Source organism: Aureobasidium melanogenum (genome assembly GCF_000721775.1).
Source record: "Aureobasidium melanogenum CBS 110374 unplaced genomic scaffold scaffold_8, whole genome shotgun sequence".
In the NCBI taxonomy this organism is placed as follows: domain Eukaryota; kingdom Fungi; phylum Ascomycota; class Dothideomycetes; order Dothideales; family Saccotheciaceae; genus Aureobasidium; species Aureobasidium melanogenum.
Genome location: NW_024470060.1, coordinates 389,195 through 414,934, shown reverse-complemented (window position 1 = coordinate 414,934; position 25,740 = coordinate 389,195). Strand labels below are relative to the sequence as shown.

Here is a 25,740-nt window from a genome sequence, read left to right as displayed (position 1 = left end):
GAGAGGAGAGATAGATCAATGATGACTGTGATTCGCAGTCTGCATCACGTCGGTGGAACCTGTTGCACAAGGCAGGACATCCATAGTCGATGTAGGTCTTTTGGAAGACAACTGGGACAAGGATTGTTAACGAGACACATCAAGAAGTTTCCGGAAGAGCGAGACAAATATAAGGGACTTGATGTTGCAATAGTGCCTTGGAGAATTGGCTTGGAAAGAAGGAATGATTATGTCGGTGTATACATTTGGGAAGGTTCGATGATGAGTGTGCTCTTGCTCTTTCCCGGCCAGTCTTGAATAAACATCTTCGAAGAGATCATTGCTACTTCCTGGTTAGCGTGAATACCTATAAGCACAATGTCACCTATTAACCACATTGCAGAAGATGTATCATGGCTCTAAAGAGCTGGCCAAGAGCAGCTGTAATCATCAATTCTAAGACATATGTTGGTGTCTATCCTAGAGATGAGCCTCCAGAGCACTCGATTGTCTCGCCAGTAATCCATTTAGACTGCTCACTGCCCAAGAAAACAGCCAGACCAGTCAAATCGTCCATCTCAGCCAGTCGGTGACCAATAGCCTGCTTGTTCTTGAACATGTCGAGCAACTCATCCGTGAAATGAGCGTTGATGTCTGTAGGGAAGAAGCCAGGGTTGATAGCATTAGCAGTGATGCCGTGCGACTTGCCCAATGAAATAGCCCAGCACTTCATCATGGCATTGACGGCTGCCTTGCTTGCACTGTAGATGTCCATGTTGGGGCTTGCCCAAGTAGCTGCCATTGAAGAGATGACAACAATGCGGCCACCTTTGGGCATGACGGGAGCGATTGATTTGACCAGCGATGCCGGAGCACGGACATTGATTGCCATTGTCCTTTGGATGCGAGTCAGTATGATAGCTGTCGAGCGTTGGATTTGACTCACCTGTCAAACAACTCTGCGTCAAACTCTAAAGTGTGATTTTCCTTGTAGACGCCGGCATTTGAGACCAGGATATCGATCTTTTCGGTGTTGAAACCTTTCAGTGTCTCTCTCAAAACCACTTCTCCGCAGTCTGGCTTGATCAGGTCTGTTTGAATCAGGATAGCTTTGCGGCCCAGTTGTTCAATCTCCTTCTTGACCGCCTCCGCTGACTCTGTGCTTGATGGCGATGCGTAGACAATTGCGACGTGTGCTCCCTCTCTCGCATAAGCTTTAGCAATAGCAGCACCAAGACCACGCGAGGCGCCGGTCACGACGGCGATTCTATCCTGAAGAGACATGGTGTTTGGTGAAAGTTTGACACAATATCAGTGTGTAGGGTGGAGTGGCTGAAGTGGGAGGTGAAAAGTCTTGGATGCCGTGAAACAGCGGTCATCAATGTTATATACCCTAGTCCGGGCTGTGATCGTTCTCGGCGATAATTCGCGATGTTTGAGGTATAGCAGCCGAGCCACTATAGGGATGTTGATTTATGGTCTCATTATACATACTCGTTCCTGTTGTTTGATCTCAGGCCTCTGGGGGCGTGCATTCAGGCGGCCTTGTACTCCGTCTGTGCATCTGGCGGATGGTGACCAGTTTTTGAGGTGCGCACACAGTGGTGTATCTCATTCTGGGCTGGAATCTCTCAGCGAGGATCACACATTTTGCATGTCCAATCGGGTTTCAGCGCTGATGACGATCAAATGAGGATTTAGATTAATGATTGCAGAGATCAGTGAGCTCTCGATTGCACAGAGGGCTGGTTGCAAGATGCAGTTTTACCGAATATCTACCGATCTGGCTATCTTTTTGACTTGACTTGACTTGTCTTGCTACATTGACACCGGGCATGGTCAAAGGAGTCAAAGAGAGAACAAATCTTGTTGGCGAATGACACACCATGATGCCGTGTGGCGTTGCTTTTACATCAGCCAGTGTTTTGGCTCAGAATTTCGCTCCAAGGTCCAACGAGTTGATACAGAGTTCAACATGGATCCACCTCAACTGTTGATGGTCGTGTACTTTGAAGCTAGCCGCTGCGTATAAGATGATACCTCTCCGAGAGGGAGATCCTGTGTATTCAGAGCAGCATGTGATTTGCTCTTCCATCCTTTCTCTGTTTTTTCCTATCTGCCAGATTTGGTACACATCAAAATGGCAAGACGCAACGACAGCGTGACTGTACATCCCGACGAGCATCTCTCCGGTCAGAAGAGCTGTAGAGGGCTACCGTCAGACTTGACAACCTACAGGAACCACGAGAAGCGGCCTCTTGCCAGACGCTATACTACTGAGAGCATCAAGCCTGTTCAAATCGCCAGGCTTTCACAGCAGGATAGCAGCTTTTGGCTAGAGTGCAGCATTCAAGAAACTCTTCCGACCCGCAGTGTGAAGACTTCTTTTACCTGCAAGATGATGCCTAGATTTGGCCAAATCTCGGATCCGTTTACGTTGTCTGAGATCGAAAAATGCTGCCGGCGTATTGTTGAAGACTTTAAGTCTCATCGCAACGAATCCGACCGCCATATCTGTCGATGCAACTTCGAATTCATCCGAACCTCCGCGCAAGGAAAACCGGGTATCTGCGACAATGGCAGTAAACACTTTTCGAAATTGCTCTGGAGAGGTATGCAGAGGCACGACCAGTTGTGTCAGTGCGGCTGCTTTGACTTCGCACCTTCGGGAGAGCCGACATGTGTACCAGCTTGGACATATCACTCAGGTTCTGGATGTACATCGTATTGGAGTCGCCGTATCGAACATCCTCAAGGAACTTTCTGGCTGCAATACGGCGTCAGTAGCGGCCCTCAAAGTGATGGTCCGGACTGCGCGTTCACTTGTAAGGTGATTCCCAAGGCCGAAGAGACACCTGCTACTAGCTTGATCAAAATACAAAGATGTTGCGAACAGATAGCCATAGAGCTTAAAGCACATCGGGCCGACGAGTGTTACAGTGGCAGGTGGGAACCTTGTCCGGCATGCTCTTGCGACCTCGAAACCATCAGACAAGGTCCACAGGGTCAAGTCGGAATATGCTGTGACAACTGGAGCAAAAGGACAAGCGCCGAGACCCTGCGGTGTGCAATGAATCGGCACGATCGACTCTGTTCGTGTGGCTGCTTCAACTTTGCCGATAATCGATTATCTCTGCTTGACACAACGCGGTACACAGACTGGAAGCGCCATCGGAAGTCAAAGCCATATTGGAGTCGAGAGGTCACCTTGACGGATGGACAAACATGGCTTCAATACGGCGTCAACAGCAATTCGAATCCGGTCGGCGAGCCTGGTTGTATGATCACATGCAAAAGGGCATTTATCTCTGCAAGTGGTCAGAGAAATGCTAGGAAGAGCTGCAAGAAAGCTGCTGCTATCTTGGCATCTCATCTGAAGTCGACGAAGTCTTGTGCATGCGATTTTGAGTCGCTGGTAAGCGGGCAAGAATGCATCTCCGAAGGGAAGCGGTGGTGGAAGGGACGAGCGACGAAGGCGATTGTATCATGTGCGAGACAGCATGACAGACATTGCGCGTGCGACTGCTTCGAATTTCTTTAGCTTGTGGTCGTTCGGATGGTATGCGGATTGCCCAAGAGTCATGCTTTGACGCTGAACATGTTGGTGTATCAAAATCCTCATGCAGAGATTCGTCACGCGCTCACTGTTATGATGATTTTCTAGCCCTTCGCGCGCGCGCCGAAGAGGATGCACAATAAACATGAAAATTCTTCTCCAAAACTCAGCATAAAGCCACAATATTGATGAAAAATGTAAAAGAAGAGAGGCCTGTCAGAAGTCCGCCAGCACCTACCCAGTCAAGCCGACCGAAGCCAGACACTCAAAAGGGTCGAGATCATCACCGCTGAGGCCGAAGCCAAAGCACTTGGTATCACTCTAAGGCACCGGGGATGTAGCTCATCCGCCAGGTTGGAGTTCTGTGGCTCTTTTGAAGAGTTCAGATAAGATGACTAACTAAAGAAGTGATTCTTCTAGGATGGATATTAGTAAAGGAGATCAAAAAGCCATGGTAGAGCCACCAAGAGGGATACAACGTACTGAAGTAAAGTCGACTGAGGAAGGAAGGAGGAGGGCGAGGGAGCAGAGATTGATATAGCAGTGAAAAAGGTCTGTGCGTAGATGCTGCTTACTAAGCAGGCTCTTGTAAGCCCAGAGCATGGGCAAGAAGAGAATAGCAAGTGACATCAAGTCGGGATACACATCGTGAACGCCCTCCTCCTTCCTCCCTCAGTCGACTTTACTTCAGTACGTTGTATCCCTCTTGGTGGCTCTACCATGGCTTTTTTCTTCTAGCTTGGTAGAACTACCAAGCTCGTGGCATGTGGCGCGCGAGCTGTATAGACGAACAGCATCTTATAATGAGTATTACCAGTAAAGAGCGACCATCTGATGGATTTCCATTGGGAGGATCTTATATCGAATATGATGCTGCATCTTCACAAGCAGATGAAGGTTGATACTTACGTGAAGAAATGCTGTTGGACCCTGGATCTTGAGGCTGAAGCGATCCAACGTCCATGCGGAGAGAGCCCACCCTCTGCGATCTACACAGGTAGGAGTGACCGACAACAACATTCCAATATACAATACAAGATACAACTCGATGTCACAATCATCAGCTACCCCTTACTTTCAGACCATGTCGCCAGTTCCTCCAGAGCCCACGCCGTCACGCGCGCCACCCTCACTGACAACAGCAACGCGTGAAGCTGAGCCGACGTCAACAACAAGCTCCGGCTTCCCCAAAGTCAAACTACGCCTCGAACTCCGCGATCTCTCCCACAAATCCACCGACCTCTTTCTCAAGAACTTCAACAGCGCCAAAGATTTTGCAGATCTAGTCGAGATTGTTGAGAAGCAGCTCTACACCCGTCCCAACCATGACGATGCATCGACAACAAGAGTACCCATACCCCCGCATACAAAGATCCCTGGCACGCGATCCGTCACATTGATCTTACGCGACATGGATGGCGTAGCATACACCACTGGCTCAGACATCGACAACGACCATAAGGAAATTCATCTCTCGTTGTCTTACCTCAACCATGTCGCATCACAGAAAGCTAGTTACTCTGCCCGCACTGAGCTTCTCGGCGTCGTCTGCCACGAGCTTGTCCACTGCTTCCAGTGGAATGCCAGAGGTACCTGTAATGGAGGTCTCATCGAAGGCATTGCTGATTGGGTTCGTCTCAATGCTGGGTTCATACCTCCACACTGGAAGAAAGAGGCTGGCAAGAGCTGGGATGCTGGTTATCAAAACACTGGTTACTTCCTTGATTGGATTGAGAAGACCAGAGGCACTGGCAGTGTTTACATGATCAATCAGGCATTGCACCATAAGAAATACGATAACAGCACGTTCTGGAAGGATTTGTTCGACCAGAGCGTTGACAGTCTTTGGCACGAGTACGTTGAGTCGTTGAAGAAGCCCAAGGGTGAGTCCGAGAGCTATGACGATCCCAACCTGAAAATGCAGATTCGTATCAAGAAAGAGATAGAAGGACACAGTTGAGCACCTTGACGACGACTAATACAGCTCCACCCAAACATATCTTGTATGACAATCTCTTCTTACTCCACCTCAAGCTCTGGCGTCGTTGGCACTGTATTTCTTCGCTTTGACACTTCTCCACTCAAAGCCCCAAGATGCCACAAACACAAGACAAGACAGTCCTAAGCACAAGTACCAGACTGATTTGATCGAATCGTTGTACACCCTAAGCACAATGGGGAGCTGATCCGGAGATACCATATCTCGAATAGCGCTTGCACCCCCACCTGATATTGTATTTGGGTCCAAGTTTGGCAAGATATCCTTCAGCCTAGAGACCAGACCATTTTCGAGCAGTGTCTGCGAGACAGTAATGAAGGTGCTGCCCGCGAAGAAGTTGATGAATTGCAGGAACGACAATCCAATAGCTACGTCGCGGTCTGGAAGGACTGTTTGAGCTGCAATATTTGGCCCTTGCAAGACTGATCCTAATCCTGCGCCAGCGATGATCTGTTTCAAGTCAGTGTCCCGATTCTTAAGCAGAGATAAGAGTCTTTCCAACCTGGTATCCGATCCATATTCCAGCGCCTGTACTTACTGACCATGTCGTAAGCAGTGCTGACCCCACGATCAGGGCGCTGCCCCCGACAATCAGGAACGGAGTGTAGTATCCTACAATGCTCGTTGCAATGCCACTCATCATTACCGCAAGCACATTACTCAGAAAAAGTGGTAACAACGACAAGCCTGACTTTTGTGGCGATTTCCCCTGGACAACCTGGAACCAGATTGGCAAGTAGAAGGCGTAGTTAACGAGCACGGAGCCAATGCCTACGCTGGCTAGAGCTGCAGAGATAATGCTGCGCTGTCGAAGGATTCTTGGAGGCAGTGTAGCTTTGTCTCCACGCCACACTTGAGAGGCTATGAAGGCGAGGAGGAGGGTGCCGAAGACGACGAACAAGGCAATGACTTGACCACTATTCCAAGGATATTTTGACCCGCCCCACTCGATGGCGAAGAGTAAGCAGATGACTGAAGGTGCTATCAGGATGAATCCCAGAGGATCGAGTTGGGCCAACTTGCCACGCCAGGTTGGCGCAGCCTTGACTGCAGGCGGTGTTTTCGGCGTGAAGAAGACGAGGCATGCCAACGACACACCACCAATAGGCGCGTTGATCCAGAAGCACCAACGCCAGGTGATTGAAGTGAGATATCCTCCAAGAAGTGGTCCAAGTATGCTTGCAAGCCCAAAGACAGCACCAATACCACCTGTCCATTTAGGTCGAGCTTGGAGAGGAACAAGCGTGCTGATAAGTATGATTGCTCCAGAAGAGATACCTGCTCCGCCAATGCCTTGTATAACTCTCCCGACGATCAGAGCGTTAGATGTTGGAGCAGATGCACAAACTATGGAGCCAATCTCGAACACCGAGACGAGAATGATCAACACCCATTTGGTGGGATAGTATGTGTATACTAGACCGAACGAGAGCTGGAGAGCACACAGTGGAAGGAGAAAGCCTGATTCATACCAAGCTATATCTCCGAAGCTGTCGAAGTGGTTTGAGATAGCAGGTACGGCTGTCCCGATGATTGTTCTATCCTTTGCAGCATTTAGTTTTCGTCGTTGCCAAAAGCCTGCTGCTCCATCGAGACTTACTATAGCCACGAGAAACATCGCTAGGTATATCGCAAACATGGCTGGAAGAATGACCTTCAAAGGTGGATATTGTTTCTCGTCGTCTGTCTGGACTTGGTTCGGAAGTTTCTTGTCATCGTGAGTGGGTATGGTGTTCGGCTGTTCTGCGTCCATGATTGAAACCCAACCTCTGTAATCTGAAATTATAAATGAACATGGTAGGATATTGTGGGATACGCTTCCTAAATAGATCTCAACGGACAGCTAGGCAGCGAGGAAAACCTACCTGCAATGCTTCGGGTTATTGTTGATGATGAGGTGCTGCTTGGCTTGCCTCGGGGAGAGCTCCCCGAACGTTTCTCTGTCGCTTGCCCGAGCACTTCCCAAACCCACATCCATCAATGTTCTGCGACCAAGTTGGTGATTGTAACATTTCCCCGAGTTTTTCGAGATGAGCGGCCAGGCTTGTGAGCCGTGTTCGAGACGGAAAGTGCGATGCGACAAACAACAGCCATGTTCAAACTGCAAGCGGAGGAAGCAGGACCAATGCACTTACCCCGAAGCACAACCCATCGATCGCATCAAGAGACTAGAATCACTTGTCAGAAGTCTCGGCGGAGATCCGAAACATGAAAATGGTCGCCCTTCCAAACGGGTAAGGACAGATTCCGCTCCTGCCCGACAACAAGATGCTCGCGACACGCCCGAAGTCGAACGCGGACAACCTATCATGCTTGAACAAGATGGACAACCATACTATGTTGAGTTGCGTGCCTGGCATTCTCACATCGATCAAAACGGTGATTATCGCCAGATCGGACACAACCATGATGTGCTGATGAGCAGACCGCTTGTCTCAAGGACAAAGCCTGATGCCATGAAAGGTCTCATGCGTACAGATTATACCTTGAGTCTCTCATCGCAGCATCCTTCTATCCAAGATGCCAACTTCCTTTGGGACAAGTTCGAGCGCAACGCGAATCCTTTGATGAAGATAGATTTTGACTGGGCTCTTGAGCAAGTGCGCTCTAAATCGACGTCTTTCGAGGACCGCACACAGCTAAATGATGAGGATCATGCCTTCATCTTCTGCCTCTACCTGATGAGTATTGTCACATTGCCGGAGCAAGAGTGTATAGAAGTCTTGCATCAACCCAAAGAGGTGCTGCTCTCCCACTACCAGGCAATATGCGAGCAGGCATTGTCGCGCAGCAACATCTTTTGCATTACGAATATCATCGTCATCAAGGCGATTGTTCTATACATAGTATACTGCCTTGGTCCTCCACATGGTACTCCTGCTGATTCTGTCAGGCTGCTTCGATCGAGAGATTGAGTATACAAAGCTTGTTCTCACTGATGGGCCTCACGATTCGCAATGCTGAGAAATTGGGTATACATCGCGATGGTGCCCTTCTTGGACTGAGTCCAGCCGAGACCGAGAATCGTCGTCGCTTGTGGTGGTATCTCCAACATCTGGATCTCGCTCTCGGTGTTCGCTGTGGAACTACGCCACTTACACTAATGGCTGACTGGGATGCTCGGATCCCTCTCAACATCGAGGACCGCGATCTTAACCTGGACATGACAGAGGCGCCACCTGAGCACAGAAGTTTGACAAGTCTATCCTATTGCCTATGGACATTCTGGATTGTTTCACAACAACGAGAGTTCTTCAAAGACAACAAAGGAAAGCTTGGCATTACATGGGCATCTAACAAGAATATATCTCACGCCAGGAAGAATATTCTTCTGAACATCATTGAACAGGGGCTCAATCAAAACTTCCTCCAGTATTGCGATCCAATCAAGCCTCTCGACATCATCATACAGCTTACCTCCAGAGCCTTAATATGCACTTTCCGCATGTTCACCTTACACCCCATGTCATTTAGCGGCAGTACAGATATGACTGAAGATGAACGACATTCCCAACTTATGGAGGCGGCGATAAAGTCATTAGAGTACAACATCGCCTTGAACTCGCGTCCGGAAATACAACGTTTTCAATGGTATATCAAGGGTTATTTCCAATGGCATGCATGTTAGTTGAAGTTCTTGGCTTACATCAGAAATCAAGAACCTAACAGTACACAGTCATCAGTGTGATAGTGGAGGTCACTCAACTCAAAGCCTCGCCCAAAGCTCAGCGCATCTGGGATCTGCTCTCCGATCTCTATACCTACAACAAGAACCTCCATGAGCTTTCAGAAGACAGAAGAAAGTTCCATGCAGCCGAACTCATCGTCAAAGCTTGGAAGGCTCGTCAGACGGCTGATTCTTCAGCCCGCACCCCCTTGTGTGTCTCGATATTGGAGCCTCTTCTCTCAGCACATCGTGCAGACGTGGAACATGTCCAACTTCAGCCTGTCGGACAATCGCTAGAGCCAGTAATGACTGATGAAGATCTGAACGAAATTCTTGGATTAGAGTTTCAAGACATAGATTGGGGGTTCTGGGCGGGCATGGAATAGATTCGCAGAGACATGTTTTCTCAGGATATCTCTGTGCCGACACTTCTGGTTTGTAAAGTGACTATGCATTTTCACAGCTAGAATATAATAGTCTTTAGCACACACGGAGAGAGGGTAACCAACAGAAAAGACTGGTCCTCGTGGTGAAGGCTATCAGTGCGATACGTATAAGAGCGTTTTGCCGCGGTAAGGGCGGGCGCTTAAACAATATCGCCATCACATCACACCACCTGGGCGCGAACCAGCCTGAAAATCTACAGACTCACTACCAGCTGCACGATATGCTTGATTAGATGTCAGATATGCTGCTCACAGATGAGTCTTGTCGACGATATAGGTTCAACACCTCCTGACCCAGACACCTGGGCGTCTATTCTCGCCAATGTCTCAAGTATACAAATGCGTAGCGCCACTAAACAACCAATTTTTCTGATAAGCAGAATATCTTCTGTCACTCCAGGAATATCTTCATTGCCATGCTCACCAAAAAGGTGCGACCTCAAGCCCTGCTCGTCTTAGCCTGCTTTTGCGTCTTGCTGTTCCTGAACCTATCATCTCTTCGCCGTGTTCTCAAGACACGCAGTGTGCCAAAGGAAACATTGGAAAAGACGACTTTGTCATGCAGACATCTGGTAGGCGCAAATGAAACACTGGTAGTTCTCAAGACCGGATCCACCGAAATACAAGATCGACTCTCAATCCATCTCTCGACCACATTGCGATGTTACCCGAATTACATGATATTCTCCGACTTTGAAGAGGATTTTCGGGACGAGCATATATTCGATGCTCTGGATGGCGTTAGTCCAGACATTGTTGAACACCACAAAGATTTCGAACTCTACCGCAACCTCAGAGAAAACGGAAGGGCAGTGCTGAACACCAACGACCTCAGTGGTTCAGCGACTGAAGACACCCAATGGCACGGCAAAGTCGAGAACCCAGGTTGGAAACTCGACAAGTGGAAGTTTCTGCCTATGGTCAACAAGACTTTCCACGAGCATCCTGACAAGAAGTGGTATATCTTTATGGAAGCAGACAGTTACATACTTTGGGCATCCCTGTTGGAGTATCTGGCCGTACTGGATCCATCCAAACCACATTACACAGGAAGCATCATGTTCATCGGGGATACAGTATTTGCTCACGGTGGTTCTGGGTTCATGGTATCACAGCCAGCTATGCGTATGGTAGTGGAGAAGTACGCTGCGCATAAGGCCGAGATTGAAACTTATACTGACGGCCACTGGGCTGGTGATTGCGTACTTGGCAAAGTGTTCACGCAGGCTGGTGTGAAGTTTACCGACGCATGGCCTATTATGCAAGGAGACTACCCTGGACTCGTTGCTTATGCGCGCCCGGATGGACGGCCGATAGCAGATCCCAAGAAACGTGTGTGGTGTTATCCTACGGTATCCTACCACCATGTATCTCCGGACATGATTGACGACCTTTGGAGCTACGAACAGCATTGGCTTGATCAGAAGCCCGAGGAAACTCGTTTCCTCCGCCACAAGGATATCTTCAAGCAGTATATCTTACCAAGAATGTCCGCAGATCTTGCTGACTGGGACAACGAGAGCGACGGGGAGGAGGCCATTGTTGAGTCATTCGACGAGTGCAGGTTGAAGTGCGTGGACGCAACAGAGTGTAAACAATTTTCTTACAGCGAAGGCGGACATTGCAGGACTCGCGTGGATCCAAGACTGGGAAAAGCGACACCCGGTGTAAGATCGGGTTGGCTGCGAGATCGAATGGAGCGCTTTGAGCAAGACATGCCACCATGCGGAGATGAAGGTTGGATGATGTAGCGTCTGAAAAATCCCCTGTTGGATGCAAATAGGTCTCCTTGTTACGATTGTGTGATCGTGAGTGCCGCTTCTTGACTTAATTACGTGCCAGCTGTCCGAAGAATCTCGGTTAGGAAGTCTAACATGAGTCCGTCGGCAATTTTCTGTTATGCTTTCTCTGCCCTCCCCCTGGTGGCTTTTGGCTAAATGTGTGAACCAAGCTTCCAACGTACCTGCATGATTCTTGGTCGACGACGACAGATCGGTTGCACGCGAGCCATGTTCTCCACACACGGCCCGTTTCGCGGGAGGAGGGGACCCCGTGGGAAAGCACTCTTCTCCGAAAGCGGGACATGGAAGTGATCAAATGACATACCATTCTTCGCGGCTAAATGGTCTTCTCTTCAACTATCACAGAGCCGCATACCCAGCTGCAGCTTGCAGTGGGGTACTGGATAGGGCACAGAAGATGAGTGATTCTGACAGTCTTGCCCTATGCATGTAAATACGGGGACCATGCGAACTCTCACTGTGTGATGAAGGTCGTTGCAGTCTCGCGATCAAGATGTAAAGTGTTGGAGTGCACAATTGGGTCCTGGACACGACTCTGGCCATGAAGATAGCCACAAGCAAGTGTCTCTCCGTGGAAACAACATTCTTTACAGAGGTATCGCACATTTCCATAGCTATGATAAATCAACAGACTGTAGCACACGGGAAGGCAGAAAAAGTCTAGATGGCATTGAAACAACTGCCGCACGTCCGATCAGTCCGTGTGGAGACGGGGTAAATGCTTCATCGAGGCTAAAGTGGACTTGCATGATGCATCGAACATCACAGTAATGACAGAAAGAGTGGCAACAACCCTAGAGATGGCGATCAAGAGATATATAAAACCATGTCCGAGTCTGAGACACCGAACATCAAGGCCAAGACTTCCATCATGGCACCTGTCAAGAAGCTCGCCGTTCTCACGGCTGCAGCTGCCTGTCTTCCTTATGCTATTGGAGCAGTCATTGCTCCTCCCCCTTCTGCTCTTTCCAATTCGCAATCATCTTTGACCTTGCTTTACCAAAACAACCTCAACTTCACCGACGATGTCAACCATATCAGTGCTATTCTGCTGGACCCATCGACTGCTGCTAATGCAGCCACCGGATGCGCAGCCCTGAACGAGACACTGATCTCGCAATCTGCCCTACAAGCACACTCTCAGGACTTTGTCAACCAACTCTCGTATATCATCTACGCTGGTCGCGCCACACAAGACCAAAAGTGGCACATTGCAAGCGGACAGACTGTAGAGGTCCACAACAATGCCTTGAAGTTCGCCAAAGCTGGTCCAGGCAATGTTCTGCCAGTGCTTTGCACGCAATCTAGCCAGAGCAACATGCCAAGCAACGCTGTAGCCTCTGCTTCCAACGAGATCAAGGTTGCTTCCTCTGGCAACACCTACGTAGGCTTCAGGAACAAGAAGTCCTGGCGTTTCCAGGGCATTCCGTTCGCAAACCAACCCGAACGTTTCGCCTACTCGACTTTGTACTCCAAGACTGGACAAACAATTGACGCCACAAAGTACGGCCCTGACTGCGCGCAACCTTATGAGAGCTCTAGCAGCGAGGACTGTCTCTTCCTCAACATTCAGACTCCCTATATCCCTAAGGCTGGGTCCACGAAGAACCTTCGACCAGTACACTTCTGGATTTATGGTGGTGGTTTCACTGGCGGTTCAGGTGCTAGTGCAGGAAGTGACGGTGGTCAGCTGGCCTCGAGAGAAGACATTGTCGTTGTTGAAATAAAGTGGGCTTTGAAACCGTGTCTAACATAAGCCTGACTGATGCTTACACGTTGCAGCTACCGCTTGACTACCCTGGGTTTCCTCGCCATCCCAGGAACAAACATCACCGGCAACTACGGTATCTCTGACCAAGTCACTGGACTTGACGTAAGTGTTCTACATTCGATTGAAGTGATAGATTGCTGACATGATGCAGTGGGTTCTCAAGAACATCGCAAGCTTCGGAGGTGACCCCCACAAGATCGTGATCAATGGCGAGTCTGCAGGTGCTGGTTCAGTACGTACGCTTCTCGGATCTCCAAAGGCCATCGGCAAGTTCAGAGGTTCTATTGCCATGTCGAACCTGGGAGGTGGTGTCGATCTGGGCTTGACTGGAGGTAAGTACTTGGCGAATTGAACGTGACGTCGGTGTATTGACATCATTTTCAGATTATGCCACAACCTACAGCTCTTTCTTGACTCCTGCCGAATCGTACGCTCGCAGCGAAGCGCTGTTCGGCGAAATTGGCTGCAACCAGACAACTCTTGACGCTCGTATCTCGTGCTTGAGAGCTGCACCTGCGCAGACTATTGTTAACGCTGCCACGGTCGCCAGATATGTGGTCCAGGATGGAACCTACGTCGACACTGAAACCCTTGATGTCTACAACCGCAATGGCAGCGCTGCAAACGTCAACACAATCTGGGGAACCACCGCCAATGATGGTGCATCCTTCTCGACTTACCCCACGACCCCAGTGACGAGTGAACTGGCAGGTATCATGGCGGCCTTGGGCATCTCTCAGGCATATGCTCAGTCTATCATTGACTCTGGACTTTTCCCTTACTACGATACTGGTAACGTGACATTGGATTCGTTCAATGTATCGCAGAGAGTAGCCACTGACAACCAGTTCCGTTGTATCGACGAAGCCACCGTGTATGCAGGTGTAGAATCCGGCGCTTTCAAGACTTCATACTTCTACCAGATGCAGAGGACGTCAGGTGGGTATGACCCAAATAATCTTGGAGGTCCTCCAGTGGAACCTGGTTATCCTTACGGAAATCCCGAGAAGCCATACTTCAAGCTTCATGGTTCCGACATGCCTTGGGTTTTCGTACGTATCCCCAAGCCGAAAACGATAACGTGATGTGCTGACACATGGCACTAGGGTAATTTGAACCCTCTGCGTGATGCCAATGACCTCAAGTCGGTCCAGTTGGAGAGTGGTTACTTTGCCGCGTTTGTCCGTTCGCTAGACCCCAACCCGCCAGCCAGCTATCTCCAGGTCCGTGGCTACACCAATACTACCCAGGGAGTCAAGGAGAGCGGCCCATGGCAGCCTGTTGCCAATGCCAGGGGTCCCATGAAGTTGCTGGATTTCCCTTCATTGACTGCCGACTTCCAAGATCTGCCTCAGGTGAGTTTCAAACATGATCCAACAATCGTGGATCTATACTGATGGCTGTCAGTGCGCCTTCCTCAACTATTCCATCAGCTACTACGTTGATGGTGGTATGTAAGGTGGGATAAGTGCGATTTGAGTGAACGAATGTGCAGAAGTTATGTACATGGCAGTATAATCTTTCTGCCTGTATGTAGTTAAAATTGATGTTTGAGGATATGACATGTCGTTCTATATCCCGGACGGTTCTCTCCGATTGAGGATGATGCAGTTTGGCCGGCCTGTCATGCTTCTCCAGCGTAAAAACATATCTGCCGGCAAAGCTGGTAGAGCGTAGATCGGCAGTGTGTGATGAGTTCGCTCAGTGGTTGAGAATATTGCGATTGTCGTTCGTCCATGTGCCTCTTTCCTCAAGCTTTCTTTGGCGATTTTGTCATTTCTCTCAGTTGACTCTCCAGACCTTGCAACTCGGTAGTCTTTTCCTCCTTTTCCTCCATGGCTTCCAGTCTCAGCCAGCCGTAGTGTAGTACTTGGTATGTGAAGAGAGCCATCAAGAAGACTTTTGCGATTGGACGGCCAAAAGATTTGTAGAAGGCGCGCTGGAGGCAACACTGTCAGCAACGCGGTCGTTGGAGTCGCAAGATCTCTCTTGGAAAGAGCAGGAGTGGCGCGATGAAAGGCTCGGATTGGGGTCGTCATACATGCGGGTTTTCTGGTTCTGAAGGTGTGGGCGGTTGGTAGGTTGGTTGTTGGCGTAGCGGTCTGAAAGTCGAGAAAGCGGCGCGAGAGGACCTTGAGGCCTGGAGTCTGGAGGTACGTGCTAATGTCGACAACATGGTTGCTGCTTGAGTGTGTGTATTGGATAGTAAAGAAAGAGCTTCTTCAGATGATTGCACAGTTGCATGTGAGACTCGAGAGTGGAGACGCGGCGCATCGGCCAAGCAAATGCGAAATGTGGGGATCCCGCTTGTTCCAGAGTTGACCAAGTGTTCTCGAAGGGGAAGGGGGGCTTCACATTGATGATCTGTTGTTTCTTTCTTCTACTACACCTTTCTGTTGACAACTTCTCTTATACGAACTCGGTTATACTGTTGCCTTGATCCTCGAAAGTACATAAGGACATTCTCTGTATTCTCTTACAACTCAAACACATCCACATCAATCACAATGGTAACTTGACCCCAGCTACCATACCAATCTGGAAGAGCACACGAGCTAATCAGAGTCAAAAAAGGTCCAAACACCCCAACAACGCCGCGCAAACGAGGCCTTTGCAAAGAAACAAGAAGTCAAGCGTGGAAAGCCCGAACCCGCCGTCAAGAAGACCACTCCCCAAAAGAGTCCCATCAGCAAGTTTTGGCTTTGTGAGTAGTCGCATATGCACCATCACGCTGCAGATACAGAAGCTGACCAGTGTTGTTACAGTCGCCTTGCTGTTCGTCGTTTGCGGTGGACTCGTGTTCGAGTTGTTGCGCATCATCGTTGGTTACTTCTGAGCGAGGAGCACTCGACGATATGAGATACCCCTAAGAGACGACACTTGGATCTGAGAAGAGCAGACACACTGGACACCCCTGGCAAGAAGATGATTAAGCTGTAGGCAGACAGGGTCGAAGGGTCACACAAAAAGAGCAGGCGATTGCACCTCGAGTCTCGAGACGACACATCGCCCGTTCATTGCATGTCGCATCGGAGTTTACGGCGTTATCTGGGCAATCTCCCAGCATGGGAAGGTGCTGGTCATACAGCAAGGAGTCATAATACGCAAGGTCCAAGTGAGAGATCCGGCAGATGCACAAAGAAAGCTTTTCGTTCCATCATGGTTGTGTGAAATTCTAAATGACAAGACACCAGTTCCTGTGATTCTATTAATCTAGCCTATCTTCTGCCCTTGCGCCTGACTGTACCGCTACTTTTGCTCGAGACTGGTACTCTTCTCAGCCCAAATCCTGGCTCGACTTCGATCCTAACCCCTTGCCCGCCAGAATCATCACTACTGCTTTCACTACTTGCCGGCCGTGCTCCTGGAACCACCTCGGCTTCCCTGTTCCCTCGAGCAAACGCCGGTTCAACGTTGTAGAGCGGCGATCCTTGCGGTGCTCGCCTCAGTTTTGCGTACGAAACATCAGACGAGGGTATGGGCCCTTGGCGAGACTGTGCACCAGACAAGGAAGAAGGTCCGAGCATATCGGGATATGCTACTCCTGGAGATGGTCGGCTTGAAGAAGCCCATGCGTTCTCATCGTAAAGAGCTCGATTAGAGGACGAAGAAGGTGCTCGCACATCAGCACCATAGCCGCGAGCAGAGTATGCTTCGTATGGCGGGGTGACATTGCGAGTACTATTCCCCGAAGGCCTTCTAGGCGGAGAAGGATAGTAATCAGTAGAAGCGTACATTGGCACACCATCAGAACCCCTGATCATGAATGCTGGTGGTGTCGAGCCCGACGCACGAGCAACCGGTTGCTGTTCATTTGATGGCTTCCTCGAGGTCTTTGGCGTTCGTGAACGAGAGTGCGATGGTGACGTACCGCCGAACAGGCCAATACTTGTTCTTCGTGGCCGGGTGTTGGTCAAGCTCGTGGTGCTACTAGACCGACTTCCTCTGGTCTTGTTCTTGTTCGGTGTACTTGGCTCGGACGTGTCCCTTGATTGAGTGCTGCTTCTTTCCAACGCTGCCATCTCTTCAACACTCAGACTGACGTTCGTCTTGCCTTTGACACGTGCTCTTCTGAGTTTCTCCTTGGCTGATTGAACCAGTATATTCTCTCGTGATGATCGTGTCAGCGCGTTGTCGTGATAGTAGTCGTCTTCCTGCGGACCTTGCGGCCTTCTCTCGTATGCAGTGTCATCCGCTCTTCTTTCTCCCCATGCAGAGCTCAAGTCATAACCAGTGAACAACAAATCGTCTCCAACGAAGTCCTCTCGCGGCAGTCGATCGGCGGACCTGGACTTGAAAGCAGCAGGATCAAGATGAACACGCTGGTATCCGTCATCGCTCTCGTCGCCAACGTCCAAGAACCTCCTTCGCCGAGCTTCGAACTCGTCCTTCCACATCTCTCCACTTCCCCCAATAGCTCCGGATGGTCTTCCCCAATGAGGCATATCGTACGGAGCCTGCGGCCGACCATTTAGACCGCCTCCTCTGAAAAAGCTGACTCGATGGGCTTTTCCATGAACGCTGCGTGACCGATAATGCTGACACCAGAGGCACCGATGAGCCAAAGAGCGGAGCCAAAGGGGTTGGAGAAGATGGCAAGAGGCACGGCGATGATAACCAGACCGGTGTAGAGCTGCGAGGTAGTGGCGCGGAAAGTACCAATCTCGATATCACGACCCTCGAGTTTGCCGATACCGTACATACCACCAACGACGAGGAGAATGACGAAAGTCAGGAGCCAGTTGGTGATCAAGGTGTAGATGCTCAGCATAACAAAGAGAACGGCATAGTTGCTAGAGAAGTAGCCAAGGTTGTAGTTGACACGGTTCTGAACCTCGCCAAAGTTCTGAGGCTTTGAGATTTGCTTGAAGTTGAAGAACTCGGAGAGGGGCTTCAGGTTGGCGAAGCGGGAGCTGACGGATTGGGAGCGAACATTGTCGAAGCGACCCTGGAGGTTGAGACGCGAAGTGATGGCGTCGAGTGGAAGGTTGATGGGCATTTTGACGGGAGTTGGCAAAGCAGAAGGAGTCAGAGAGTTGTTCGAGTCGACGAGGGTGAGGAGTGTTTCAAAGTTGGGTCTAAAAGGGGAAGTCAGCCGTAGTCAACAGAATTTCTTTGTTTGCATGTGAAGGCGGCCGCGAGCGTCGTGGGGACGGGAAGCAAAGGACTCGACGATGCGAACTGGGAAAGACTCACATGATGGAACTTGTGGAAGGAGGAACGACTGGCGAGTGAGTTGGCGAGGAGTAAGGATTCAACAAGAAGATAGAAAGGTAGTTATGTGATTACGCATGCAACGTGTTTATTTGAGCAGCTTCGTGGAATCAAGAGGCGCAGCTCGAGGGTTGAGCCACATCTCCAGTCAGCCACAATTCAAGCTTCAGGAGGAGCTGAGCCCCTGAAGTCGATTGAGAACTTGATTTCTCAAGTCGAAGCAGTAGGAGGCAAGAGAGGAACGAGATACAGAAATTGGGTTGACCTTTTCTTGAAACCGATTGAGAAGAACGAGGAAAGTCGTCGGGGACTATATAAGACTTAACAGGAAATAGTTGCAGAATACTATAAAGAGGACCAACGTGGTGGTGACACGACTTGTCTGGGGAAACTAGACCAGGCACTTTCTGCCGCTCCTGCAGCTCCATCACATTTCTTTGCAGCCCGACACTTTCATCCCAAACGCAACCATGGCCCGTCTACAGGGTTCTGTCCTGCTTTTGCTCTTGTGCTTGGTAGCCCTCGTCTGCGCTTGGTCGCCCGAAGGTAAGCCCAAGGCTTTTTGGCCTCGACTGCATCTCAATCATCAATGCTAATGACAGCTGGCAGACCATGAAATTTTCCGTCTCCAGGATGAGGTAGCTCAACACGAAGGCAGCAATGCTACCTTCTACTCTTTCCTTGGTGTAAAGGACTTTGCAAGCCGCGACGCCATCAATGCTGCATACAAGAAGAAGGCCCGTGTCTTGCACCCCGACAAGGCCCGTCAACGTTTCATCGCTTCCTACGACACCGCCCCACCAGTCAAGAAGTCCAACAAGGGCGACAAGCCCACTGTCCACGTCCACAAGAACAAGAAGCCTTCGCAAAAGGAGATCAATGCTTTCAGCAAGGAAGCCTCTGCTCGCTTCGCTCGTCTCGGCATAGTCACAAACATCCTCCGTGGCCCTGAGCGCCAGCGCTACGATCACTTCCTCAAGAATGGCTTCCCCAAATGGCGTGGTACCGGCTACTACTACCAGAGATTCCGCCCTGGTCTCGGCTCCGTCATGATCGGTCTGTTCGTCTTCCTTGGTGGTGGTGTTCACTACCTTACTCTCTACATGAACTGGATGAAGCACCGTGACTTTGTCGAGCGCTACATCCGTCAAGCTCGTCGTATTGCTTGGGGTGACGAAGTTCAAAACATTGCTGGTATTGGAAATGGTACACCTGCCCCCGCTGCTGTCCCTGAGCCCTCATCCGAGGAAGAACCTCAAGCCATGAACTGGAACAGAAAAGAGAAGCGTGCCGCCGAGCGTGAGAGCAGACGTGCTGCAAAGAAGCCAAAGTCGACCAGAGCTGCCATTGTTGAACAAGCAAAGACTTCTGGCGTCAGCACTCCTGTCGAGGCCGAGCTTACCAGCGGTCCTGTTGGCGCAAAGAAGCGCACTATCGCTGAGAACGGCAAGGTCCTCATTGTTGACAGTGTCGGCAATGTCTACCTTGAAGAGCGTACCGAGGAAGGTGAACTTCATGAGTTCTTGTTGGACGTGAGTATGACCTAAAACATAAGCTGTGACATGTGCTAACTTTCATCAGGTCGACGAGATCCAGAAACCTACCATTAGCGACACCTTCTTGGTTCGCCTGCCCATCTTCCTCTACAACAAGTCTGTCGGTACTCTTCTTGGTAAGAAGACAACTGAGGCTGAAATGGAGGAGTTGCTCGAGGGTACCGAAGAGGTTGAGGGCGTCGACGAAGTGACCGCCACACTCAAGTCTGCAGCTCAACCCAACGGCAATGCTGAAACTCGCAAGAGAAAAATCAAGCCCAGCAAGTCGAGAGCCAGCTAGATAAGTTAGATGATATATAAAAAGTGTTTTTGGTTCTTTCTACGCCCTGTTCGCACTTCTTTGCTGATTGTTATGAAACAAAGACTATCCTTCTTCGCTGATAACTCCCTAGAAGTGACAAAAGCAACGCGGTGTTATGTTGATGCCAGTCAGCTTTGCTTCCATCGAACTGGTGGAATGGCGCAGCGGTCGAGCTCACGCGTGTCTCCCGTCTAGTAGACCAGTGTCCACCGGTTCGATTCTCACTGAGGCCATTGAGAGGTCCCAGTAATCCTCGCACGACAAAAATCGAGATGAAAGCTTTGCTTTCTCTGCCCTCCCCAGCAACACGGCGGCTGGAGCGGTTTCTGTTTTGTCAAGGTTCTTTTTATATGATCAACTCAGGAAAGTGCACTCCCCCTCGTGTTGGTGATTGCTCTTTCTATCTCGTCTGCAAAAAAAACTCACGAACATATACGCTTTCCCTTCTCAAAGTTGTTCTCCCAAGACTTTTTCCGCGAACACTAAAGTTTTCGATTCACTTGCTGCGCCAGTCTCGGACAGGACCCAACGCTCTCACTTCCTTGCTTAGCCTTTCGATCTACCCATGTTCTAAAGTCTGCAACTTCCACTGTACTCCGCCTATAGCGACGAGCATAAGGCATACTGTAAAAAGGCACAACAGTTTTTAGAAAGCACAGGTATATACACAGAGAGTCGACAACTTGTTGCATCTCAGTGGACACCATCATCTTTCCTGTTACTATCGTGCAATTCGATAGCTATACGCGTTACATACTTTTGAACACGAGGAGGGTGCGCGGAGAAGGAACTAGGCTTGATGAATAGGTCGGAAGAGGAAAGAAGCAGCCAGATGTTAGCCAACATACAATAAAGCTCAGCTAGCAAAAAGGTCGAACAGATCAGGCAATGCGAAAAGGAATACCAAGTTCGAACGCTCTTTCCATCTGATATACGCCACTGATGACTTGACAGAACTAATGTATAAAGGTAGAGAAGAGACAGGCAAGAGGTGTAACATACACAAAAAGAGCCAAACAGATCGTTGAGATTTTCCGCCAAAACGCCAGAGCTATTTCTACAATGAAGTAATGTACAATATAATTAAGGAAAGGCGCAGATGGCTGGAGATCATTAACGGTACTTTGCCAAATCATCCTCCTGTTCTGCTGCTTCGAGCATTTCGTCATCGAGGCCTACTTCGTCACCAACAACGTCAACACATCTTCCACAAAGCGAGTCGGGCTCGTCGGAGGTAAATTGCCAGCATCTAATGCACTTCTCTCCGTTGGGAGGCAAGACGACAGCCTTTCCTGTAGCAGGTGCATTCTCGTCTCCGCATTCAAATTCACATTCGAATTTCCAAGCTGGCGGCTCTTCGGGTTCAAGAAGTGTGGCGCGAAGCTCCTCATCAGGTTCTTGTTCCGCAATCTTGCGGCGGAAGTCAGGATCGTCGGGAACCATGTCAGCTTCAGATACAACGAAGAGTTCGGCTAGTTCATCGGTGCTGCGTAGATCGGACAGCAAAGCCAAGCATACACTGCCTGTCTCACGAGGCATCCGTAATTCAACACGGCATGCCAGACCACTACCAAGTCTGCCTGCTCTACGTGCATTTTCTTGAGCGGCTTTGACGGCTGTTGAAACAGTGTTGAAGACTTTTATCACTTTCTCCATCGCACCCTCAGCTTTGAAGGAGTCAAATTCGGCACTGAATGGGTATTCCCATGTTCTTCGGTTGATGTTCATGACGTCGTATTGGTGCCACTCTTCAGGAATGTGTTGCCATACCTCTTCGATAAGGTGAGGCGTAATGGGGCCCAACATATGACAGAGCTCTTCCATGATGATGAAGAGCACCGTTTGCGTATGCCTACGAACCTCTTCGTCCTCGGCATACAATCTATCTTTTATGACCTCAAAGTAGAATCCGGAGAGATCTGCATTGATAAATTTGTTGAGAGCTTGTACGCCCTTGTGGAACTCGTAGGCGGCGTAGTGCTTCCAGACTTCTGCTGCAGTCTTGGATAGCTGGTGTAGGGCAACCTGGTCAGCGAAGTAAAGTTCTTTCATAAAGTCTTCAACAGGCAAAGGAGCAGGATAATCGTGCATGACTCCGAGTAGCCACTTGAACGTCGTGCGGTATTTGTGGAGTGATGAGTGTACAGCTTGGAGGACAGGCTGGCCAATGACAACATCCTTGGTATAGTCACTGCTTGCAACCCATAATCGTAGAGCATCGGGGCCCATGGGGTCTTTCTTGGTTTGAGTGGGGCGAGGGACAACCTTTGTTCCTTTCTTTGTCTTTGCAGGAGGGATGATAGTTCCGCTGATGATCTCCTCGGGCGAGATAACGTTGCCCAAAGACTTGCTCATCTTGCGACCGGCCTGATCAAGGGTGAAGCCGTGGGTAACAATGGCTCCAACAGGAGCATTTGCAGTATCAGTCTGACCAGAGAGATGAGTTAGGAGGAGAGATTGGAACCAACCACGATGTTGATCAGAACCCTCAAATATCATGTCTGCAACGGAGCCGTCTTCACGCTTGTGGAGTTGAGCCCAAGATGTTCCACTGTCGAACCAGACATCCATAGTATCTTTTCCGCGAACATATGAATCACGATCAAGTCCAGGTGCAATCCAAGCAGGATCGTCGGGGGTATCAGCCCACCAAGCATCAGTACCACGCTGTTGAATGGTCTTGATGATGTGCTCAATGCTCTTGACGGTGAGAAGTGCCTCGCCAGTCTCCTTATGGAACAAGGCTGGGATGGGTACACCCCAGCTTCGCTGACGGGAAATGCACCACTGACTACGGCCCTTCAAGAAACTCTCTAGGCGCGATTTGCCAGTGTCTGGAATGAACATGATGTCTTGAATAGCCTTGAGAGCGGATTCCTGGACGCTTCCGACATTGGCAAACCATTGGTCGGTAGCTCTGGTAATGACTGGTTGCTTTGTTCTCCAATCGATAGGATTCTTGTGTCTGAAGTTGTGGGTCTTGAAGACCAGAGAGGAACCGGACTTGAGCGAAGGCACGGAAAGCCTTGAGTGAGGGTTCCTGAGCAGGGCGACGACAGCCTTCGCGCCTTGCTTCTCGACAGGGAGGCCATGAAGATAGGAAGGATCTGAGGGGAAAGCCTTGGTGGTGTATTTTCCATGATCATCGACAGGGGCAAAAGCAGGACCAATGCCCAGCTTCATGCAAACATTGTAATCGTCCATACCATGACCAGGGGCGATATGCACGAGACCAGTACCCGAGGTAGCAGTGACGAAGTCGGCGTGGATGATTCTGTTGTGCTCAGCAGAGATGACGTTGATGTACTCGGTGTTCTCCAGGTCAGAACCAGAAATATTGTCGACAAGGACGTTGATGGCGGCGCCCTCTGGCAGATGAGTATGAAGGGATTCGACACGGTCCTTTGCAACAATCATTTGGCCTTGCAGGTCGTTGGGTAGGTCATTACCGGTGACCTGGAGCAGTACATAGTACATATCGGAACGCACGGCGATAGCCTTATTGGCAGGTAGAGTCCAGGGCGTTGTGGTCCAAATCAAGGCGCTGACCGAGTCGGCCTGGACGGCCGAGTTGTTGGCGAGTGCTGAGGGCAGCTCAAGCAGAGGGAACTTGACGAAAGCAGCGACAACACGGTGGTCCTCGTCATATTCGAGTTCGGCCTCGGCCAGGGCGGTTCTGGAGGAGGGCGACCAGTGGACGGGCTTGTTCTGGCGGTAGATCAGACCTGTCGGAGGAACAATCAGTATGGCACGCTACGGGCTGACATGGCTGACAGGGACGAACCTCACCTTTTGCGACCATGTCTTTGAAGACTTGCAGCTGCTTGATCTCGAAGTCGGCGTCCATGGTCTTGTATGGCTTGTCCCATTCGCCCATGACTCCCCAGGATCGGAAAGCCTCCATTTGCTCTGAGATGGTTTTTGTTGCCAGCTCCTTAGCAGCCTTGCGGATGTCCAATGGGCTGAGACCAGCACCATGGGCAACACTGGCCTCCTGCTTGGGATCATCTACCAGGCTTTTAGATTCTTTGTGCAGGCTCGATCGTTGATGCGCCTGAAGAGCCTTGAGCTCAATTGGCAAGCCATGACAGTCCCATCCTGGCCTGTATTCGACCCTGAAGCCTCTCTTTGCGTATGTTCTCAGGATGATGTCCTTGTTGATTTTGTTCAAAGCGTGCCCAACATGTACAGGGCCGTTTGCATATGGAGGACCATCGTGAAGGGTAAAGGTGTTGCGCTCGCCTCTCTCGTTCTCGCTCGGTCGGTTTTCCTTCTGCCAGGCATAAAAGTCGTCGGCGCATTGATTCCGGTATTTGAGAAGTTCCTGAGTGGAGGGTCTGGCGGGAAAAGTCGACTTGGGCAGGTGTAGCGTTTGCGACCAGGAGCCTGCCTCTGCTGCCGCTTGGAGTCCGCGTGTCAATCGGAACATGATGGTGCTTTCCTTCAGCCAGTCCGCATCTCGTTCCTTCTCTTGATTTGCTCACCACTCAATTGTGGCTGGCTCTTGCCTTTGCGGAAAAAAGTCGCCATAGCTCCTGGTGCTTCTGCGGAGAGCGGAAGTGCGCCTTGGCGTGACTTCCTCCATCTCCTCCACCTTTCTCCTCTTCCATCTCGCACGATACGTACCTATAAATCGTGCTTCTGCCTTGCGATACAAGCCAACGTGACCTTGAAATGTTACTTCGTCGGCGTGTCTCTGCTTACCACCCTCTTATCCAAACCTGCCTGAAACAAATCTCATCAACAAGGCGTACTCAACTTTGGAAGCTTATCAGCTATTGCACCATCTATTAATCGAGAAAATCTTTCTCTAACAAGACATCTCCTCCTGTGGGCAGTTAATATTTCGCCTACTGGTAGGGTCATTTGTGAGTCTCAACACCACTCGAGCCTTGCCCATGCATGCATGTTTGCCTTATCCACATCAACAACCAATCTTCTCGTGTATTTCCTTCGTTCGCTCGCCACGTTTCAGAAATGATCAAACATGCATGGCGTTGGTTGCTTTGCTCAAGTCTTTCGTCAAGGTCAATATTGGCCAATATATGAGCCTGCAAGATGCCCCAAGGATTGTCATACTGTCTCTGCTGTCCATCTCTAGCCACCTCAAACTTGCATGATCATGTCCATCCATACTGCTTTCTTCTGTGTCGGCTTGATGTTCGATGAGGTAGGCCATGTGTTAATCATCAATAGCTCCGCTACTGAGTGATTTTCTTCCTAGTGTGGTACTTGTCAAACAGTCGCTGAGCATTGGAATGATACTGCAACCATCGTAGCTTGGCTAAAGGTTGGTTGTCCCTGTCATCTTTCGAGACAAATTCTCACTGCCCTAGAATACCGCCGTTCTCAAACGCAAGGTTAACGGACAGAGGTCCTGGGAAGATAAACGTAGATGGACTCACAGGATCCTGTGCGACGCAGCTCTTGTCTTCCTAGGTTTCTGGCT

The 25,740-nt window shown here is 50.0% G+C and overlaps 13 protein-coding genes across 13 annotated transcripts; 7 read left to right on the top strand and 6 right to left on the bottom strand.

Moving 5' to 3' along the window:
• Positions 1 to 454: 454 nt before the first annotated feature.
• On the bottom strand, positions 455 to 1,263 carry M437DRAFT_83874 (NAD(P)-binding protein; the record flags this gene model as incomplete). The annotated part of the gene is made up of 2 exons (XM_041028007.1): positions 455 to 875; positions 926 to 1,263. 2 exons carry the CDS (start codon positions 1,261 to 1,263, stop codon positions 455 to 457), a joined length of 759 nt encoding a protein of 252 aa, XP_040880516.1.
• Positions 1,264 to 2,119: 856 nt separating this feature from the next.
• On the top strand, positions 2,120 to 3,925 carry M437DRAFT_65457 (uncharacterized protein; the record flags this gene model as incomplete). The annotated part of the gene is made up of 3 exons (XM_041024586.1): positions 2,120 to 3,394; positions 3,521 to 3,538; positions 3,740 to 3,925. 3 exons carry the CDS (start codon positions 2,120 to 2,122, stop codon positions 3,923 to 3,925), a joined length of 1,479 nt encoding a protein of 492 aa, XP_040880515.1.
• Positions 3,926 to 4,619: 694 nt separating this feature from the next.
• M437DRAFT_46512 (PBSP domain protein) lies at positions 4,620 to 5,495 on the top strand (the record flags this gene model as incomplete). The annotated part of the gene is made up of 1 exon (XM_041021284.1): positions 4,620 to 5,495. The coding sequence occupies one exon, from the start codon at positions 4,620 to 4,622 to the stop codon at positions 5,493 to 5,495; it is 876 nt and encodes a 291-aa protein (XP_040880514.1).
• Positions 5,496 to 5,564: 69 nt separating this feature from the next.
• On the bottom strand, positions 5,565 to 7,287 carry M437DRAFT_47234 (MFS general substrate transporter; the record flags this gene model as incomplete). The annotated part of the gene is made up of 3 exons (XM_041021414.1): positions 5,565 to 5,984; positions 6,037 to 7,077; positions 7,135 to 7,287. The coding sequence occupies 3 exons, from the start codon at positions 7,285 to 7,287 to the stop codon at positions 5,565 to 5,567; spliced, it is 1,614 nt and encodes a 537-aa protein (XP_040880513.1).
• Positions 7,288 to 7,564: 277 nt separating this feature from the next.
• Positions 7,565 to 9,587, top strand: M437DRAFT_46792 (uncharacterized protein; the record flags this gene model as incomplete). The annotated part of the gene is made up of 3 exons (XM_041021322.1): positions 7,565 to 8,380; positions 8,428 to 9,157; positions 9,211 to 9,587. The coding sequence occupies 3 exons, from the start codon at positions 7,565 to 7,567 to the stop codon at positions 9,585 to 9,587; spliced, it is 1,923 nt and encodes a 640-aa protein (XP_040880512.1).
• A 476-nt stretch (positions 9,588 to 10,063) lies between these two features.
• On the top strand, positions 10,064 to 11,398 carry M437DRAFT_46765 (uncharacterized protein; the record flags this gene model as incomplete). The annotated part of the gene is made up of 1 exon (XM_041021317.1): positions 10,064 to 11,398. One exon carries the CDS (start codon positions 10,064 to 10,066, stop codon positions 11,396 to 11,398), a length of 1,335 nt encoding a protein of 444 aa, XP_040880511.1.
• Positions 11,399 to 12,320: 922 nt separating this feature from the next.
• On the top strand, positions 12,321 to 14,678 carry M437DRAFT_46445 (carboxylesterase family protein-like protein; the record flags this gene model as incomplete). Its single annotated transcript, XM_041021268.1, has 6 exons — positions 12,321 to 13,177; positions 13,232 to 13,322; positions 13,372 to 13,552; positions 13,605 to 14,272; positions 14,327 to 14,575; positions 14,628 to 14,678. 6 exons carry the CDS (start codon positions 12,321 to 12,323, stop codon positions 14,676 to 14,678), a joined length of 2,097 nt encoding a protein of 698 aa, XP_040880510.1.
• A 292-nt stretch (positions 14,679 to 14,970) lies between these two features.
• Positions 14,971 to 15,396, bottom strand: M437DRAFT_74738 (uncharacterized protein; the record flags this gene model as incomplete). Its single annotated transcript, XM_041026295.1, has 2 exons — positions 14,971 to 15,159; positions 15,262 to 15,396. 2 exons carry the CDS (start codon positions 15,394 to 15,396, stop codon positions 14,971 to 14,973), a joined length of 324 nt encoding a protein of 107 aa, XP_040880509.1.
• Positions 15,397 to 15,797: 401 nt separating this feature from the next.
• Positions 15,798 to 16,041, top strand: M437DRAFT_11076 (uncharacterized protein; the record flags this gene model as incomplete). Its single annotated transcript, XM_041018592.1, has 2 exons — positions 15,798 to 15,924; positions 15,986 to 16,041. Coding segments are annotated over 2 exons (183 nt in total), but the record flags the coding sequence as incomplete, so codon positions are not given.
• A 397-nt stretch (positions 16,042 to 16,438) lies between these two features.
• M437DRAFT_46969 (uncharacterized protein) lies at positions 16,439 to 17,665 on the bottom strand (the record flags this gene model as incomplete). The annotated part of the gene is made up of 1 exon (XM_041021351.1): positions 16,439 to 17,665. The coding sequence occupies one exon, from the start codon at positions 17,663 to 17,665 to the stop codon at positions 16,439 to 16,441; it is 1,227 nt and encodes a 408-aa protein (XP_040880507.1).
• Positions 17,666 to 17,691: 26 nt separating this feature from the next.
• Positions 17,692 to 18,219, bottom strand: M437DRAFT_83867 (prenylated rab acceptor PRA1; the record flags this gene model as incomplete). Its single annotated transcript, XM_041028006.1, has 1 exon — positions 17,692 to 18,219. The coding sequence occupies one exon, from the start codon at positions 18,217 to 18,219 to the stop codon at positions 17,692 to 17,694; it is 528 nt and encodes a 175-aa protein (XP_040880506.1).
• An 823-nt stretch (positions 18,220 to 19,042) lies between these two features.
• M437DRAFT_47070 (uncharacterized protein) lies at positions 19,043 to 20,270 on the top strand (the record flags this gene model as incomplete). Its single annotated transcript, XM_041021380.1, has 2 exons — positions 19,043 to 19,966; positions 20,016 to 20,270. Coding segments are annotated over 2 exons (1,179 nt in total), but the record flags the coding sequence as incomplete, so codon positions are not given.
• A 1,197-nt stretch (positions 20,271 to 21,467) lies between these two features.
• On the bottom strand, positions 21,468 to 24,675 carry M437DRAFT_13265 (isoleucyl-tRNA synthetase; the record flags this gene model as incomplete). Its single annotated transcript, XM_041018707.1, has 2 exons — positions 21,468 to 24,016; positions 24,081 to 24,675. Coding segments are annotated over 2 exons (3,144 nt in total), but the record flags the coding sequence as incomplete, so codon positions are not given.
• Positions 24,676 to 25,740: the final 1,065 nt, after the last annotated feature.